Source organism: Cricetulus griseus, chromosome 2 (genome assembly GCF_003668045.3).
Source record: "Cricetulus griseus strain 17A/GY chromosome 2, alternate assembly CriGri-PICRH-1.0, whole genome shotgun sequence".
NCBI lineage: Eukaryota > Metazoa > Chordata > Mammalia > Rodentia > Cricetidae > Cricetulus > Cricetulus griseus.
Window position 1 is genome coordinate 275,599,478 of NC_048595.1, and position 19,040 is coordinate 275,618,517.

At 40.4% G+C, this 19,040-nt stretch overlaps 1 protein-coding gene across 1 annotated transcript in view; it reads left to right on the forward strand.

Moving 5' to 3' along the window:
- The window catches only part of Phactr2 (phosphatase and actin regulator 2), a 246,680-nt gene that overhangs the window by 187,798 nt on the left and 39,842 nt on the right, over nt 1-19,040 (forward strand). Inside the window, exons 3-4 of the mRNA XM_035438764.1 lie at nt 12,846-12,926; nt 18,023-18,181. Of these exons, the coding sequence (XP_035294655.1) occupies nt 12,846-12,926; nt 18,023-18,181 (240 nt within the window). The remainder of the gene's footprint in view (nt 1-12,845; nt 12,927-18,022; nt 18,182-19,040) is intronic.

Below are 19,040 nucleotides of genomic sequence, written 5' to 3' on the forward strand. Positions count from 1 at the left end.
GAAAGAGTACTATATGAGGCATGTTGCTATGCATTCATCATCATTGAAATCAGTGTCTTCATAAATCCAAGAACCTTTCTTCCATCACAGGTTTAAAATAGCTGGCCAAGCCATCAGAGTTTACCTTCTACAAATTAATATAAACTGTGGCTTCTATTTCCAAATGGAATGAAGAGGCCTCCCTTGCTTCCTGTACATTCTGGAGAACGGGATATTATTTGTCTAATCCAAACTGAGGTTTGGGTTTACCCTTGTGGCTGCATAAAGCTTACAAGTATTTCAAAGACTCAGTCTGTTCTGGATTGGAGTTGGAGGGCAGTTATTTTTGTGAGAGTGAGAGAATTCACAGAAGCAAAACTCTCCTGAGCATCTTAGGAAAACATCCACAAAGAAGCCATTGATACTAGTACTTTTTTCTAAATTGTGGTTGTAAGTAACCTGTTTATAAAAAAAAAAGTTCACTAGTTGAAATTTATTATCATTATCTGTCTTTGGTTTTTCTTTTATCACATTTGTTTCTCAGCTGGTAGGATGGAAGGGGCAATGTTCCCATCAACCTCCTCATTAAAAGGAGTTTGCTTTTACAGCATACCCACAATCTCTGACAAGTTGGTGCTGTTGCTTATTTGTCGCTACTGGTGGGTGAATGTAAAAGGAAATGGATTTGTTGGCAATACCTAGCCATAAGAAGGCTGAAAGTACTTTTTGTTAATGTAATTCATGATGTTATACTTCAAGTATTTGTGAAATTAAAGGCTCATAATTTTAACTTCAAAAAAAAAAGGAGGTTGTTATTGGAGTTTGCACTTCTTTGAGAGAGTGCGGACTAAATCCCTTATTTTAGTAATTCCCCAATTTTATTGTCCTGTGGAGTGGTGCCTCTTCAAGTCCTCTGAAAAGTCCAACAGACTCCTAGCCAGGTCTGAGAACTCATATCAGGAAAGCCCATTATTCTATTTCCTCTGTGTATTATTTCCCATCGTGGTTTTGTTTTGTTTTTTTCATCCTGTGATAAAAATCTGGCCCTTATCACTAGGACGGAGTCCTGGAAAGTGACAGGTTTTTGGCTTACATGTTTTCCTGATTTGTTTCCCATTTGGAATTTGTTCCCATCTTAATTCTCATTTATTTTGTGGCAAGTGAAAAACGGTTACTCATCTGGGCTTCAAACACTTCCTATCCCAAATTTTCTTCGACTGCTTCCCAAGTTTAGGCTGTCTAGGTTTTGAACCTGGTTTTCATACAGGTTTTCCTGTTCCAAAATATAAGGGCTTAGTAATGCCTAATTGGAAGGAGCATTGAAAGGCTAATCAGGCATCTGTACTGGCCTGCCCTTGGATATCTGACAGGACATGCCCTCAGCTGCATCTACTAAGAGTACCACCTGTGCACATTCACTATGTTCCCTTTATAAGGGCCCTGCCACCCTCTTATCCCTCTCCCTTTCTCCCCCCTCTCTCTCTGCCTCTCTTTTCTCTCTCCACTGCTCCCATCCCCAGAGGCTGGTCCACCCTTCTCTTCCCTCTTTTATGATCCCTTTCCTCTAATAAAAACCTCTCTACTTGAACTCTGTCCCATGACATCTTTCTCTCCCTGGCTACTCTTTTGAAATTACAGCATAAGGGAATAGGAAACATAATTGGAACGAAGAGTAGACACAAGAACATTATGCAAAAAAAAAAATAACTATGCATCCGTGTGTTTGAAAAAATCTTTTTAAAATGCTTCATCTCAGTACTTATGTATACAAATAGTCCAAAATGTTTTAAAGTTTAATATTTTAAAATCATAATGGAAGTGTGTGTGTGTGTGTGTGTGTGTGTGTGTGTGTGTGTGTGTGTGTGTGTACCACTTTTATGTAGATGTCTGTAGGGCTAAGAGAATTTACATGGTTGTGCAACAGATGTCATAAGGTTTTTCAGGAAATTCATACTTGTGCCTCTTGGACAACTACTCTCCATTTTCCCTCCCCTTCCTCCTAGAATTTGTTTTTAAAGAAAATTTCAAGTGCAGAACCTTAATGATAACAACTGAAGTGATAGATCCGGCATCTTGGATAGTTATTTCTCTCAGCTGAGTTTTTCACTTCTGCTAGGTACTAAGAAGTTTAAATAAATGGCACCTCATAAGGTTTGAAGATGTTCCCATGGGATATTTTGCTATATATGTTGCATTATATTTTGTTTTGGAAGCATGAGCTTTATTCCCATGACTCATTTGAGGCTTTTTTCATGAATTGTCTTACAGTAAAAGACATACATCAATATCAATAACAGTGACAGCTAGTCCTCATTTTGACTGTATCCAGTGCTGTTTTATTTATTTCTTGCTTGTTGTTTTGTGTGCTGTGGCATGAATGTGGAGGTCAGAAAAGAACTTGCCATAGTCAGTTCTCTTCTGCTGGTATGTGGGTACCAGTGACTGAACTCAGCTTGTCAGACTTGTCTTTATCCACATAGCCAGCCCCTCATCCCCACACAGCTGCTTTAAATGCTTAGAGTCTTCCCTATTGTTCCATGAGACGTGTTACACTCATAATCCTAACTTTATCAGTGAATGAGTAATGAGATGCAGAATTTTAAGGAAGTTAATCTCAGTTTCAGGACTTGTTATCTAATATGTGTGTTTGAACATTGTCAGTCTGGCTTGAGTCTTCATTCTTCATTCCTGTACTGTGATGCCTCAATGTTAATATCCACATCAAATTGATCATCTCAGTGGGACAAATAAAAGGGATAGAAAAATGTATTTGGGAGGCAGTGGGAGGTGAGTAAAAACATAATATTTAGGTGATCTGTGGGTTTGTGACAGTCACTTTATGCTTTAGTCATAGGAAGATCTATTCAATAGGTTCTAATTAATCATTCTGTGCTTAGGGACAAAGCCTCGGGAGAGTATGGGAGCTTGCTTCACCTGCTAATAAGTCATAAGATCTACATGTAGAAACAGAAGTTAGACTCTGTCTTACACAGAAGTGTTTTGCCATGCAGAAGTCTATTAAACACAAAAGAAGCCATAAACTACTATATACAAAAATGTTTATTCTATAATTCTACGTAAATAGTCTATAGAAGTCTATACTATACATAACAGATTTCTACATATAGGATGCTCCATCACAGAACACTCTAGTCCTTTTAAGAATTGTATACATGTGTAGCGGTCTGTTCTGTTGTATACATGTAGGATGTAATAAGAGAAATATATTTTTCTGGTTTATGTCTTGCACTACAGCCTTTCTACCCTCAAGAGGAATAAGGAGATACTGACATCACTGTAAAAAGCAGGGATTTTGAAGCAGCAAAAGCATGATGTCAACATTATAGGATGGCTTTGCTGTCAAACTTCATTATTATGTTTTTAGCCATAGTGAAGCCCCCTTGTATTTACTTACTAAAATAAAGTCTTTACTTGGAGGGACCTTTGTCCTGTTCCTTCAGGGGTCAGGCAGGACTGGGTGCATTTCATTTCCCCACTTAGTCAAGATTTGGGCAGCTTTTGCCAGAGGAATCCTGTTCTCAACAAATGCTGTCACTCTGTTGTGTAGACAGAGCTGTGCAATATGTTCAAGAAAAAGAACATCGTCCTCATCTCAGAGTCTTGTTGGATATGTATAGAAAATGAGTAAACATTGATTAAGAAATTCCTGCTCCAGTCCTTTAACTTAACCTGGTTATTCTTTGTACTACTTGAGTTGCATTGTAGTATGTTTTGTTTGTAACCAAATAAACAAGTTCAAGAACATGTATACCTCCCTCTGTAAAAGAATAACCTGAGATATTAAAATTCCACACTTCACAGTATAGATTAGATGCTTACTCAATGTGAGTGTCTTAATCTGGATTGCCTAGTGTCGCTGAAATCCCTTTCCTATCTAGTCTTGCTTGCTGTGGACAGCTGGTTCTAAAGGAAGTAAGACAGCTCAAATTAATGAGAGCTCAAAAGTTCCTGAAACATGCAGATACTGCCTGTGTCCTGATCAGTGGCATCAGGAGTTCAGGGCTGTGCTCTCCGCCAGTGGATGGCACTATCAACTGGTGTGAGAAGGCTTATAGCCATTAAGAGCTGAGATACACTTTCCAGTCATTTCTCTAGACAGCTCTTCCTTACTGGAAGTCAAAACACAATTATTCTAGGAGTGTCATCATCTTTATGACAAACATTAGTCCCCTCCCTTTGGTTGTGAAGGAACAAGAAGCAGAAAACATGTATTTTCATTAAACTTTTCATTACGCTGAACAAAGCCAAAAGCACCTATGCTGGCATTTGTATTTCCCTTGGGGCTTAGAGTCAGAGTGGAAGAGGAAAGGACAGCAGCAAGTGGCTCACGTAACACATGACTCTTGGCCTCTAATCACCTTCCTGAGATTGCTAATACTTCCGGACCCGCTTGGAACAGAAGACTTACTCATTGTTTGAGTCCTGAGCTTCTGTCCCTTGAGAATAAAAAGTGTAGGTGTTGAGTTGGTCTGCCATAGCAGTTCCCAAACTTGCATCCTTTAGGAACAGTGGTGAATTTTGACTTCTTGTGTTGTGCAGGCCTCTCCTCTTGCACTAGTCTTTTCTGTCAGCTTTAGCTCTTGAGTTTTAAAAACATTTACACACACTTGTTCAATAAAAAAAATACAATATGCAAAGCCATAAGAAAGGATCAATTAATTTTTGATTCTATCATCTTAGGCTTCGTGTATTCCAAGTGTTTTATTGGAGTCCATAAACTGGGAAGTGGTACAGCTTAAACTGGGTTGGGTAGGGAGGGAGGAAAGAGAAGTGTAACAGTCAAACAGTGTAGCAAACACAGTTCTAGTCTCTGGTCCATGTCAAAAATCTCCTATACACAAATAAACTGGGCTCTGATTCCCATCACATTGTGGCAATAGGTTTTTTCTCCATACCTAAAGTGTTTTGTTTTTTTTTTTTTAATCACATTTGCAATATTGTTGGAAGTACTTTTTTTTTTCTTTATGCCATTAGAACTATAGATAGCCAGACTTTTGGCAGTTAAGTTTCTGATATTTTAGGATTTAAATATAAAACCTTAAATCTAATTCTAATGCGTTATCATTCCACTGATATGAGATAGACCACTTTTGACCTCTTTCCAGATGTATTCCTTAACCGATAATCTTAAGTAATTCTGTGTTGATAGTAATTTTTGTTTTGAAGGAGTCCCTTTTCTAGTTTGCTTTTTCTCACTTTGAAACTCCTTTTCAATACTGAGGTTCCATTAACCAGTACTTGAGTTCAGATGTGCCTTGAGGACCTGAGTGGTGTCTCTGGAACTCTCAAAGGAATGCGAAGTCCTGGGGAAGCAGAGGTGAGAGGATCCCTGGGGCTCACTAGCCAGCCTAGCCTATTTGTGAGCTCCAGGCCAGTGACAGATGATCTCAAAGAGGTTAGGCGCTGTTACTCAGAATGACACCTGAGGTTACTCTCCTGTCTCCCCAAACATACTCAGTGAACATGTACCCACACATTTTCAAAAGAAAGTTAATTGCTTGTAGAATTAGGATGGGCTTCAGGTGGAATAGGCAGGGCACAGGAAGAGAGTAAACACTTACAGAAATTTAATGCATTTACTTATTTATTTCGGGAAGGGGCATTCATGCTATAACATGCATGTGGAGGCCAGAGGACAACTTGTCAATTCCCTCCTTCCACCATGTGGGTGAGTGGGATCAAGCAACCAAATATGGTGCATAATAAGTGTCTTTGCCAACTGGGCCATCTCAGCAGCCCAAGGGAGCGTTTTCACTTTAGCATTTTGTAATTTGAATTATGATACTGTCATGCTGCCTAAAAATGATCCACTTACAGCTGATGTTTAAGAGCTATTTTGTCTGATGTCTTGAAGGAAATCGAGAAGGCACCACCCACCCTTAGGGGAGCTGAATTCTGTGTAACCATCACTGCAGATTGGGGAATGCAATGATGGACTTTTTGTTAGGTGCATCTGAGTTCAACCAGATCCTAGTGATGTGCCTGGGAAATGTGTGTATCCTCGCCAAGACTCAAACCCTCATTCATATGAGGGAAATGAAAATAGTTGCTTTGCCCATCCTTCTGGGATACTGGGTGGGGGTTTAAAATGTTCTCTAAGCAACAAATAAAATAGATGATTACAGTCAGATTTCGTTGGGGGAAGTTAGGACACTACTTTCCCAAGAGAAGGAAGGGACATAGATCTCTCCATCTTCCTCTTTCTTAAGGCCTTTCTGAGTTGCAAACTAAAGCAGGAAGAGGGGCCTGCTTAGTTCTTCTTTCATATCACTACTCTGCAAGCAGAGAGTGTCTTTGGTCTCTGCTGGAAGGAAATTCAATGTAAAAATCTTCTGGTTTGACAAAGCTCTTTTCTGTTTCTGAATCATGACAGCGGAAGGAAACAGGGAATTCATTGATTCATATGGCTGAAAATTCCCTGGGGAATACAGCCTACAGGCCCAATGGGATATAGGAACTTAAAAGCTATGGTTGAGAATCTCTTTCTCCCTCTTTGAGTCTATGCTCCTGTTTTGTTTTGTTTTTAAACTTGAACTCTTTTCTTGTGGAGGCAAAGCAGTCACCTGCAACTCTAGCATCATAGCAGGCTAGTTGTTCCAGCTCCAGCAGATAAGACAAGGTTTGTATTTCTTATTGTTCCAACCAATTTCCCAGGCTTGGATCTTGTACTCAATTGTCCTGGTACAATTTGAGCAGGTGTCCCTCTCTGAACCAATCACCAGAGTGCCATAGAGCCTAGAGCCTGAGGATATTAGCCTCACAAATGATAGATACTAGAGAACAGGAGCAGGGGGAATAATTTCCCACATGGGAGAAAATAGGGAACTATTTCTAAAAGAAATAGAAAATATGCTAGACACGTCTTCCCTCTCTGACCACCCCTTTTCTCCCTGGGCACAATAAAAGACATTTAGATTCTTCAATAAGTGCACTGTGTAGTATGGCACTTTGGGTATTACAGAGATAAAGTGTCAGGGTATCCAGTAGAGTTGTGCAAATATGAACAACACACACACACACACACACACACACACACACACACACACACACACACACAAGATTAGCAGCGAGCAAGGTACATGTGGTTCATTCTAGAGTGTGGATCAGTGATAGTTTTGTTTGTTGAAAACTCTAGATTCTAGGTATCAGCCTATGCTCTTTCCCTGGTGTAAGTCATTGACTCCATAGGAACCTAAAGGGTAGCAGCTATCCCCCCATTTTGTAGCCTAAAAGGGCCTTTCTTGAAAATAACTGGGGTAGTGAGCAGGCCCTGGAGGTAGCTTTAAAACTCAAGGGTTGATTTCACTACAGAGTGATGAGGAAAGCCATCTAGTACAGATATTTATATTTATAAGCCAGCCTTGACCTTAGCTTTGGTGGAGGAGATGGAGGGGAGGGAGGGAAGAGAATAATGAATATGATTAGTATGGCCAGTGGTGGAGGAGAGCTGCTGTCCAAAGGAGATCAGCCCCTTCTGAAGTCTGAGGTGTTTGCAGCACAAGAGTGACATTCTTGGGCAATCAAGAAAATAGCCAGACCCCTGTGAGTTTTTAGGTGGGGATGCTGGCTTTGCTACTCTACATTCTTAAGATGGCTTGGAAGGTTTTTGCAACTGTGTTTGTTGTTGGATCGCATGGGTGGTTATTTCTTTAAAAGGACTAGCTACCTTCATCTTCTGAAGGGTCTGTCAGAAAGGAGGCCATTTTCCACCATCCTATTTACCCTCACTGTTACTGAAGAGGAGCCAAGCCAAGCCGACTCTTATAGAACAGTTCCAATACAGGACAAGTGCTTTTCTGTTTTTCTGTCATAGGTTTACAGCAAGCCCATTCATGACTCAAGACCTAGAAGATAACAAGGCACGCTTATTGGAGTCTCCTGTTTGCCCTTCTATTTTGTTCAGTCATTAAACGGTGTTAGAATTGAGAATTAGGACTCGCTTTCCTTGCCAAGTGAAAACACAAGTGACTTGTTGCCCACACGATTTACTCTCCCAGATACTTCCAAAGTAACAGGAAATCCTGGCCAGCTATCCACTGAAAGAGCCAGTGGCATATGCTCTGGCCTCACTTGAATGCAGGCTCCATGGCTGTCACTCCGTGCCCAGAAGAACACCATAAATCATTTATAATTTATGAGGAACCCAGCCAGTCCCCTGCTAGCTGCCGGTGTCTGTCCACACACTGTGGGCTCCCTTTTCTGCTGCATACAGAGCCTTTTTCACAGGATCCATAGGACTAAAGTGGAAACTTTTCCCCCCTTAGCCTGGCCCAACCAAAGCGTAAAGGCGAGAGGAGACAGAACACCCTTGTTCCTTGAGGCTGTGTTATGAACTTCACTTGCTTTCTCCTCGACTGGAAAATAAAGAAGGGACAGAAAACAGGACAAGGCTGTTTTCTCTTTAAATCATATTTCAGCTGTGTGTGTGTGTGTGTGTGGAGAGAGAGAGAGAGAGAGAGAGAGAGAGAGAGAGAGAGAGAGAGAGAGAGAGAGAGAGAATCAGGTAACCAGTGTGTCACTGTTAGGAACATAGCATTGAGCACAACAGTTTGGTTTTTGAAGAGATGAATAAGGAAAGGGGATGAGAGGGGCATCCTATTCACCAGGGGCTTCTGGTGGAATGATCCTTGATCAGAACATGAAGGCCATGATGGAATGTGCCATGAGGGAATGGTGTCCTGATGAATACAAGCTACAGTCTCTGGGGCGAAGTGTCAGGTGTGGCTGTATCAGAGAACCAGCAAACAGTAGTTGGATGGGAGAAAGGACACTCGCAGGGTTGCTGTAGACACCCATGCTAGGGAACTGAGATATTATCTGAAGAGAGATGAGCAGCCATTGGGTGTTTTGAAAAAACTGATCCTTTTAAAATACTTGAAAATAAGAGTAGAAATGAGAAATCAGGAAAACCACAGGTTTTCATTCACTTCATAGAGAGAATTAGAATGTGTACTGTTGTAATCAGGATTGAATTGTCAAAATATTAATTTACCCAGTGACACAGAAATCGTGTATTTGTTTGATCTTGGCATATGAATCACTTGTGCTTTTGCAACCAGGATAAAAGGGAACATTCATGGCCCATTTGTTAACTGGTAATAGTGCTTTTCATGGACAGACTTGGGAACTGTATCCAATGTCCTATGCCCCTTGTCTCCTGACAATATTGTGGTTACAATATAGTTGTGGGGCATAACAGCCTCTACACATACTTTATATTTAATTTCTTGTACAGATTAGTGTGATCTTCAGCCACAGAGTCACTGGTGTGGTACTGGGAACCAGCCCCCAGGTCACTTCAGTAGTCTCAGCTGCTCCAGGTGAGCATGGGGGAACAGATTCTTACAGCATTTTACTCACACATGGCTTCCTGTAGCCCACCAGCAACTAGAGCTTTGGGTTTGATTTGTGTGCAGAAGTCACAGGGAGACAGATCTGGGGGATACTTGAGAAATTTCTTCTTCAAAATTCATGGATAGTTGAGGTAGACCTCAGAGGCATTTATTTTTGCCTCGGATGGCTGAAAAGCAGGTGAGCAAGCATTAAGAACATTCCCATGATGCTCCTTCCCTATGTGGCATGCTGAACTAAAATGACCTCTCAAGTTCGTTCCAATGCAAAACCCCTCAGAGCCCATGAAAAACGTCCAGTGAATCTGCTCCGCAAACACACAGACACTGTATAAACACAAGGCAAATATTTGAAAAGGTGAAGAATAAGATTCTTGTACTTCAGGGAGAGCAGGGGTTGGAATTTTGTGCCCAACAACATACCTTCCATACCCAGAAGCCTGCAGTTTGTCCACATTGGCCCTCACACAGTTATCTACATTATGTGTTAAAAATGCTCTCAGCCAAAGACCAAGCAAACAGCTAATGGTATTTTCCTATCAGGGCCCATTTATGAGGAAGAGAAAAAGAGCAGGACTGTTAATTTTGATTGCTGGTGGGAGCCGGCACGGAGCTTCACGGAATTCACAGGAAGAAATGGGAAGAATTTTTGGTACACAAGGTAGAAAAAGAGAGATTTGTTTAAGCCAAGGTTTAAGTTAGAATTAAACAACCAAAACTCAAAACTTGGACTAAAGAGTAGACTGGGATCTTCAGTTGAGAAGCACAAGTGTTAGCATCTAGTCTCTTAGATGAAGAAAGAAAGTTTTTAGTGAAAAATAAAAGTTTTTAAAGGCATACAAAGCAGGGATTTTGGAGTGGCCCTCGTTGTTGACATGTATTTGATTTAGTAACCACTGAGTCTTGTCCCTCATTTTCTAGATCATAGATTAGAAGCACAAAGACTTCATGTAGGCCACCCAGCATCACTTGACTGGTTGCCAGTGTTCTGGGACCAGCACTCAGGATGCCTGAAAATCATGTGACATTTCAGGTAGAAGTGGTAGACATTGAAAAGTTCTGTTTCATATTAGCAAGGGGTGGGTGAGGAGAAGAAAGCTCAATTGATTGCATTCTGAATGGCATCAAGTTGGAATGGCTTGACTGTGAAAAATCTGGGACCAGGCAGTTGTGGCAGCCTTGGGGGTGCTAGTCTTTGGATCTGTTCTCTCCCTCAATGGGAAAGTCAACACATCAACACTGCACTTAAGTGTCAACACTCTTTAATGAACTCCCAGAGAAGAACTCATCTGTGCCACACACAGTTAACTTCGTTCACTGATATGGGCAATCTTTCTGTGAGCTGTGGATACTAGTTTCTAGAAGAGAGTGGAAAACGGGACTGGGGGAGAGAAGGGAGGTGTGTCTCCACTAAAACTGATAAGGAGTTCATTGTCATCTTTTTTTAATTATTTACTCAGTCATTCATGTGTCTTCTTTGTTTATATACCGGTTCCAAAAGCACATTTGACAACTTACAACAAAGAGTACATACACTGTGCACGAAATGAAACTGAGTTCAGGTTGTAGGAAAGGAAGAAATGTGTAATGTCCCTTGAGGTCTGTGTTAAGTGTCAAGTTTCACTCTGACTTTCTAGTAACCAGGATGTATGTATGTACGTACACACGTATGTATGTATGCATGCATGCACGGCAACACACACTTCCTAGTTTCTTCACAAGAGGCTTAAGTTTTGCTTTCCTGGGAGCTCTTGCCTCCAGTAGACACTCATAGAAGACTTTCGTGTTCTTCACCAAGCTCAATGGCAACAGTTCGTCCTGCTCAACCTGCTGGGCCCTCAAGTGGGAAGTGAAACTGGTGACATACTAGGATCCAGATGTGCAGGCTTAATACTGCTGAGGTCCTGCCTTCAGCTCCCAAGGTCCATCCTAAATTATATCAGGAATACAGATTCCTTCCAGAAGAAGAAGGAATCCATATAGAGATTCCCTTCCCTTGACTTGCCTCAAAAAGCTGCCCATTCTTAATTCCCTTCTTCATTCTTCCTAAGGTTTGTCAGGGGATGTAGCAGAACCTCTAGAGTGTATGACTGGAGAAACAAAAAGTTACAGAGATCTATTGTGTTGACCTTTTGAGTTGATGGCATGAAAGAGAAAAAAACAGAAACAAAACAAAACAAACAACAAAAAACCACTAAACATTATCCCTTCTTACCAGCATTCAGATGAGATGTTTACAGGTACTTTGTAGGTTGTTTCTGATTTGGGGGCTTTTTATGTGGTGTTTGTTTGTTGAATTTTTGGAATTAAGAACTAATTTAGGAATGCTGGAGATATGTCCTGGGGGTGAAGAGTGTCACTGCTCTTCCAGAGGACCCAGGTTCAATCAGTTTACGTGGTAATGTAAAACTGTCTATAACTCCAGTCCCAGGGGATCCAACACCTTCTTCTGGCTCCTCAGGCACCATGTATGCAGATAGGGCCCAGACATATGTGCAAACAAAATGTCTGTACACATAAAATAAATATTACTTAAAAAATAAAATTTTAATTAATAAAAAAAGAACTAATTTAGAGATGGTGAGATGGCTTAGCTGGTAAAGACACCTGCTGCCACACATGATAATTTGAGTTGAATTCCAGGGACCCATATCGCAGAACTGACTCCCCAAATTTGTCCCTGGTCCTCTATACATACATCCATGGCATGCGTGGGGGTATGTGTACATATGCACTCACAAATTAATAAATTGATTGATTGATATAATTTTAAAGACCTTTGAAAAGAACTAACTTAAGACCTTCTGAAAGCCCACACTGTTATCTGGATTTTCAGCATTTATACTTTTATTTTCCTCTTTTTCTTGTGTGTATTCATTATACATGACGTTGTGTTATATAAGGATATTGTCACACAAGTCTATATTGTACTTGAAGTATATTCTTCTCACGCCCTCTACCATCTCCTTTTCCAACAGTCCCTCTTCCCTTTAGTCTCCTTTCCCACTTGGTCAGCCTCACGTCTACCTTCATATCATATACACACACACAGTCTATGCATATGTATAAAGTCCAGGAATCATCTATGCAGAAAACACAGGCTTGAAACCATTTCATATGACTATCTCCAGTCACACACTTGCATATCTCACTTCAAGTGCCTCTGTTGGCATGCGTTTCAGAAAGCAGCATTATCAAAGAAAAGATGTTAAGTGACCTCTGTGCCCAATACCCGGTATGTCGTAAAATGTCTGGATTCCTTTTCAGACATGATCACGTTGGCCAGGTACAGTGGTTGGGCCTCAGTCATGCATGGACTGCTTGTGTCCTCACTGTGTTGTCTGGACTCTATGCAAGTCTTCTCGGTGGGCATAAAAACAAATGGGGCTTTGAGCCTTCACATGGACAGAATAAATGTGCTCAAGTATTTTGAATATTGTTCATAATTGTGCTGAGCAATGACTTGATTCTTACTTGTGCTTATTCTTTTTTAAGTACTGGAGAGGAAGATATCCACCCGGCAGAGCAGAGAGGAGCTGATAAGAAGGGGCCTGCTTAAAGAATTGCCTGATCAAGGTGAGGAAATTTGTCTTACATTTAAGCTAATTGGATTCTTCATTCTTTGCTCTTTCATTTGCTTTTGGAATTTAAAGTGGCCATGGTTGTTGTCAGATAAAGCAGCCAGTAGTGTATGCCAGGAATCTTGCTTCAACCTGGAATGTCTCTCTGGGTGGCCAAGAGGCTGAGGTGTTATGGAAAAGAAGTCCAGCCGGTGACTTTTCTAGTCAATACTTCTCCATGGGTTGCTTTAAACTCTGTGCTCTTCAGGCTGTTGTACTGGTAGCTAGAGATACAGGGCAAGATGCTTGCCTGGCTCCTTCCCTCCTGGACCTCAAGCTTTTCTCTTCTAATCAAGTCAAACTCAATTGTTTGAGTGAGCTCAGTTTTAGTTTGTTCAAGACTTACTTCTTCCTAAACACTGCCAATAAAGGAGATTGCAGCAGCCTTGTGCCATGTCCCTTACATTGTCTAATATACTCACTCATGCTCACAAATCAATAAAGCATGAGTGACCAACTTACTCTGCCTTTCTCCCAAGTAATCTGCTCCTCTTTTGTTTCTCTGAGTCCTATTGGCCTCTCATCTTGTTACTGATAATTCTCTCCTGGAGTTTTTTTATTGTTGTTGTTGGTTTTTTGTTTTGTTTTTCTCTTTCCTTTCTTCCCTGTTACCTGTATCCTCTGAAGGAGGGAAGTTGATTAGAAAAGACAATTATTTGAAATTGAGACTGTCCCTCAAAGAAGACACCAACACTGGTTATTTTGACAAATAAATAATTCAGTATTATTTTCTTTGCTCCCACTGCTTTCAAAACTAAACAACATTTTACTACCATGCTGATGATTTATCTCAATCTTCTCCTTCGTTCCCCCAAGTTTACTGGGGGAATGTACTATTATTGAGATTTTATGGGAAAAAAATGCAATTGATTTGGAATTTAAATAATGATACTTCCCTCCCCCCTCTCTATATATATATGTTTGTTTTTGCTTTGTTTTTCTCTTTCCTTTCTCATATATATATATATATAGAGAGAGAGAGAGAGAGAGACAGAGAGAGAGACAGAGAGAGAGACAGAGAGACAGAGAGACAGTGAGAGAGACAGAGAGACAGTGAGAGAGAACATATAGAGAGCATCATATATATATATATATATATATATATATCCTTATAAAGAGTATAATATTTGGGAGCATACTTTGTATATTAGTTGAAATGTCATGTTTTTTTTCATTATTCATAACAGAATATGCAGCTAGGAAATGCATGGCTGCTTCAGGAGTGAGGGAAACCTGAATGGAATAATACTATTTTGATTGAGCAAGCCATCACAATTTTAGAAATTTTCCTTCAATTTCTGACTTGTCAAATTTTTCCCACTCATCTTTGTTAATGACCTCTTTGTATTTTTCAATATGCTATTTCCTTGAAGTTATTTGTTTCCTGCCTCGGAGCTTTAAAAATGAAAAATGTTCACACTTCCCCTTCCTAGCAGGAGGTAGGTTTTCAGGAGGTTGACATGTAGAAGGTAGGCATGCAGGAAGTAGGCATGCAGGAGGTGACATGCAAGAGGTAGCTGTCTAGAAGGTAGGCAAACAGAGGTAGGCATGTAGAATGCAGGCATGCAGAGGGTAGGCATGCAGAGGGTAGGCATGCAGGAGGTAGGCATGCAGAGGGTAGGCATGCAGAGGGTAGGCATGCAGAGGGTAGGCATGCAGAGGGTAGGCATGCAGAGGGTAGGCATGCAGAGGGTAGGCATGCAGAGGGTAGGCATGCAGTATCCATGTCCATCTCCCACCAGTCTCTGAAGGCAACAGAGAAATTGCACAGCTGAAGCCTTTGCAGTCAACTTTGTGAAGTGACCCATTCATTTGTTCAGTGTCCCATATTTTGAAAATGTTTTAAAGAGAGGAAAGGGGAGCTGAAAAGATTGCTCATCAGTTAAGAGTGCTTACTGCTCTTGCAGAGGATACAAATTCAGTTCACAGCACCCATATTAAAGACTCACAACTGCATGCAACTCTATCTCCAGGGAATCTGACCTCTTCTTCCAGTTTCTGAAGGACCTGCATGCACATGCACATACCTGCAGATACACACACACACACACACACACACACACACACACACCACCACCACCACCACCACCACCACCACCACCACCACCACCACACCACACCCGCACATAACTAAAATTAAAAATCAAATCCCATTAAAAATAAAAGGGGACAATTGTGATCGAAACCTGTTAGTAGAGCTTACTGACCAGATGTGTTTCCTAATTCAGAAGTGTCGGTGGAGACTGCTAGCTGGTTGAATTTTACATTGTACTTTGGCACAGTTTTCATTTAGAACACCAGAATTACCAATGGTCGCAAGTACCTGAGGATGCCCATTGGAGGTCTCCCGGTTTTTAGCCAAGTGCTAGAGAAAGTAGTTTTCTATTTTCTCATTTTAGCAGTCATCTTCCCCAAGACAATTATCTTGAGAATCTCTGTCTGAGAGGCTGGATGCTGTTGTTGTTTTGTGACAGTCTCTCTCCTTCAGTGAAGATGCACTCGTGGCCTCTGTCTTTTTGACATCACTGAAACTCCTGACAGGGCATGTCAGCGATGAGCTTCATTCTGTGGACCAGATAGACCAATGAAGTCCCTCCAGTTGCCATGGCTGTGACCTCACCCCATCCTGTCCTGTAACCTCTATCTCAGCTATGATTGTTATTCCTTCCAGATTGTGTTTTTCACACCAAGCTTAACTTCAATCTAAAAGTTCACCAAATGATCTTCCCTCCGGAGAAGTCCTCACAAATGTTCTAGTCCTCACTTACTTCTTTGCCTCCATCTTTTCTCGAGTCTGTAACTTGAGATCACACAAGTGTCTTACCTGCTTACCTGGCATCTGGTTTCCATATCTTCTAGTTTGCTTCTCCCTCCTGGAGAATCACCTTTTTTTCTTGTCACCTGTGATCTTCTTGGTGTAATGGTTCTCTTGCTTTTCCTCTGAGCTGAACATGATTTTGTGAGTCACAGACTCTTCCAGTGTTTGTCACCTGTCCCTATAGCCTAGACCTGGCTCAGCACCATCTTCTCTTACTAGGCTTATGTTTTGCTTGCACAGCTTCCTATATCGGGGATTTAATTTATTTTAATTCTGAGAAAACTTTAACAGATTTCTAAGAAAGCTTTCTAGATATAGATGCCATTCACTTTAATATATTTAGTTGGTTTTGTGAACTTCCCATTTTCTACAAATAGCCTTTTTTCTGCCATTACTTTTATATGCACTATTTTTATTTAATGACTCAGTGTAAGTACCTTTCCCCATGACTATTTTTTTAACATGCACACTATTGTGATAATATTCAAGTTTTCTATAGCTGTTTTCTAGTGTAATGTTAAATGTAATAAAGTGATAAAAATATGATCACAAAATAGCATTAAGTTATTGTTGACATGACTTTAGGATTCTACTAACTATAATCAGAAATCACAAATAAAAGCTTTATTTGAATTCCTCTAATGGTAAGGATTTATATATAAAGTGGGGTGTTTTCGGTTTTGTTTAGAACTGTCCAATTTATATTACTTTTATGTATTTGGTGTTCCTTTTTTTCTCTTTTTAAAACTAATTGCTTCAAGTCCAATAAGTTTTACCTAATATTATTGAAATTGTGAAGATTCATTTGCAATGGCCTTGCCTTGTATTATTCTCTGTTTTACTTTTCTATAAGAATCAGAGTAGGTCCTTAGGAACTACATGACTCTGTGTCAATTCCATTTTCATTTTCAACATGGCATAATTCTATATTTTAGCTATGGAGATGTCATGGGGTTTTTTGTTGTTGTTTTGTTTTGTTTGTTTGTTTGTTTTTTTCAAGAAGGCCTGTGAATTTTATGAAGGAAATCAGTTAAAATTTGAGAATTTTCTTTTTCAAGACAGGGTTTTTCTGTGTAGCTCTGGCTCTCCTGGAACTCATTCTGTAGACCAGGCTGGCTTCAAACTTAGAGATTAACCTGTCTTTGCCTCCCAAGTGTTGGGATTAAAGATGTGAACGAGCCACCACTGCCCGGCTATGATCGTTATTTTATGATTGCCTAGAAATTAATTTTTAAAACTGCATAGAAAAAAAACTCTGTTAATAAATTTCTTCAAATTAGTTTAAATCAAAACTTTGGTTCCTTAATTTTTCTCTTATGGTGGTAGCAGAGCCTTTTTTATGTTTCTGTGTATAGGAATAATTACTGGGATAATCCTCTCAAGCACCACTAAATTCTGAAAATCCCTTGAATTTTAAATACCTTCAGGACTTACAATAGTCCAGGAGTTAAAATTAGTCTTTATGATTTAGAATATGTGAGGAATTCTACTTTAATCAGTAAATTTTAAAAATTGTTCTTTAACTAGCTTTTGGTGTATGTTTTTTAGCTATAGTTAGCTTTATTCTTCCCATAACGAAGAAAAAGTGAAATTAGTCTTAAAACCATCTTTTTCCTGAACAAAGGTAACAGTTAATTGCTGTATAGAGTGTGGACATAGTATAACATGCTCACAGTTACACTGCTGTGTAGAGTGTGGACATTGTCTAACACACTCAGCAGGTGCTGGTGCCTGGAAATCTTCCACCACCACCACCACCACCACCACCACCCCCACCCCACCCCCATCCCCTTACTGTCTGTATGTGTAAGTACATTTCATGTTCTTTGTATATTTGTATTCCCTTTGTGGTTTGACATGTTACAATGTTTGTTCCATTTTCCAGATCATTCCTTCATTCAGTTTCTGGATGCAAAAGAAAAACCTAAGTGTTTACTTCAACCAAACCTAAACACAAGGACAGAGGAACTCTGCTGACCTAGGGCACTGGGTGATTAGGGTGGCCATGCCTGATGTCTTCAAATTGTGTAGGGCTCTCCCTCCATTGTTGCTTTCCCTTGAAACCAAGAATTTTCTACCTCTTTCCTTTTTAAAGAAATTTGTTGGAAAAACATGGTGATTTGGTTTCCAGGGAAAGAAACATGAACCCAGATCCTGCAGTCCTAGTAAATGGGAAAATGATTTTTAAAGAAAGCCATCAAGTTAGACATCGAGGTATTTCTTTCCAATTTTAGATGGAGATGTAACAGTTAACTTTGAAAATTCAAACGGGCACATGATACACATCGGAGAGGAATCTACCCAAGAGGAGAATGTAGGGAAACCCGAAGAAGGGAATGGCTCTGTGTGTGAGAAAACACCACCTCGGGAGGAAAAGGCAGAAGATAAGAAAGGTAAAAAAAATAAAGAGAATCCCATATTATTGCCTGTAGTGCAGCCCGGCATTGAGAACCAAAGAGTGACCCTAAAACCAGGAGCCTGCAGACAGGAGGCTTGCAAATTGGGAGAAGAGAGAGAAGGAAACTAGGAAAGAGAGACAGCGTGGCCTCCTCAGGTGGATACATCTGTTTATAACTATGATGTCTGCTCTTGTGTTAAGGAGAAGAGCTAATTAATGGTCCTGATCCCAAGGACTAAACCCTTCAGAAATTACATTTACCTGAAAATGATCTCCTTTTCATAACAGCTTTCTTTCAAGGTGAAAAACACAAGCAGTCGGAATGTTGGTTCACCTGTAGCTGGTCTATGTGAGCCGCTCAACAAGGGGTCATGCGTCTCTCAGCCTAGAATCCCTTGCTGGCAGCAGGAAGTAGCTGATGCATCCATATACCCCAGTATTCTAAGTTCTAGACACTTCTAAGACATACCAAGGAGGAGTTCCATAAGGAGCTGTGGTTTCAATGCCACTGTCTCTTATCTGTGATCTACCTGTGTGCTCAGAAGTTTCAGAAAATGCCAGAGGCAACTATGCTGTTCCCACAAAGGGTTCTCTTAAAAACTTTGGGTTCTAGAGTGGGCATGGCAAATATAGGTCGAATGGGGTCCTCCAGAATGTTCTTGAATAACTAATGGTGGATCCATCACAATTCCACACAAGCCTAATGCTTATGTAAACCTTGAGCGGATATCCTATAGGGAAAAGTTTAGCCGCAAAATTCTGAATACATTTGCCATGGGCATAGGAAGGGATCTTCAGGAAATAGTATGTTTCCCATTTTCCATAAGGTTTGTCTCTGAGTTGGTTGGTAACAT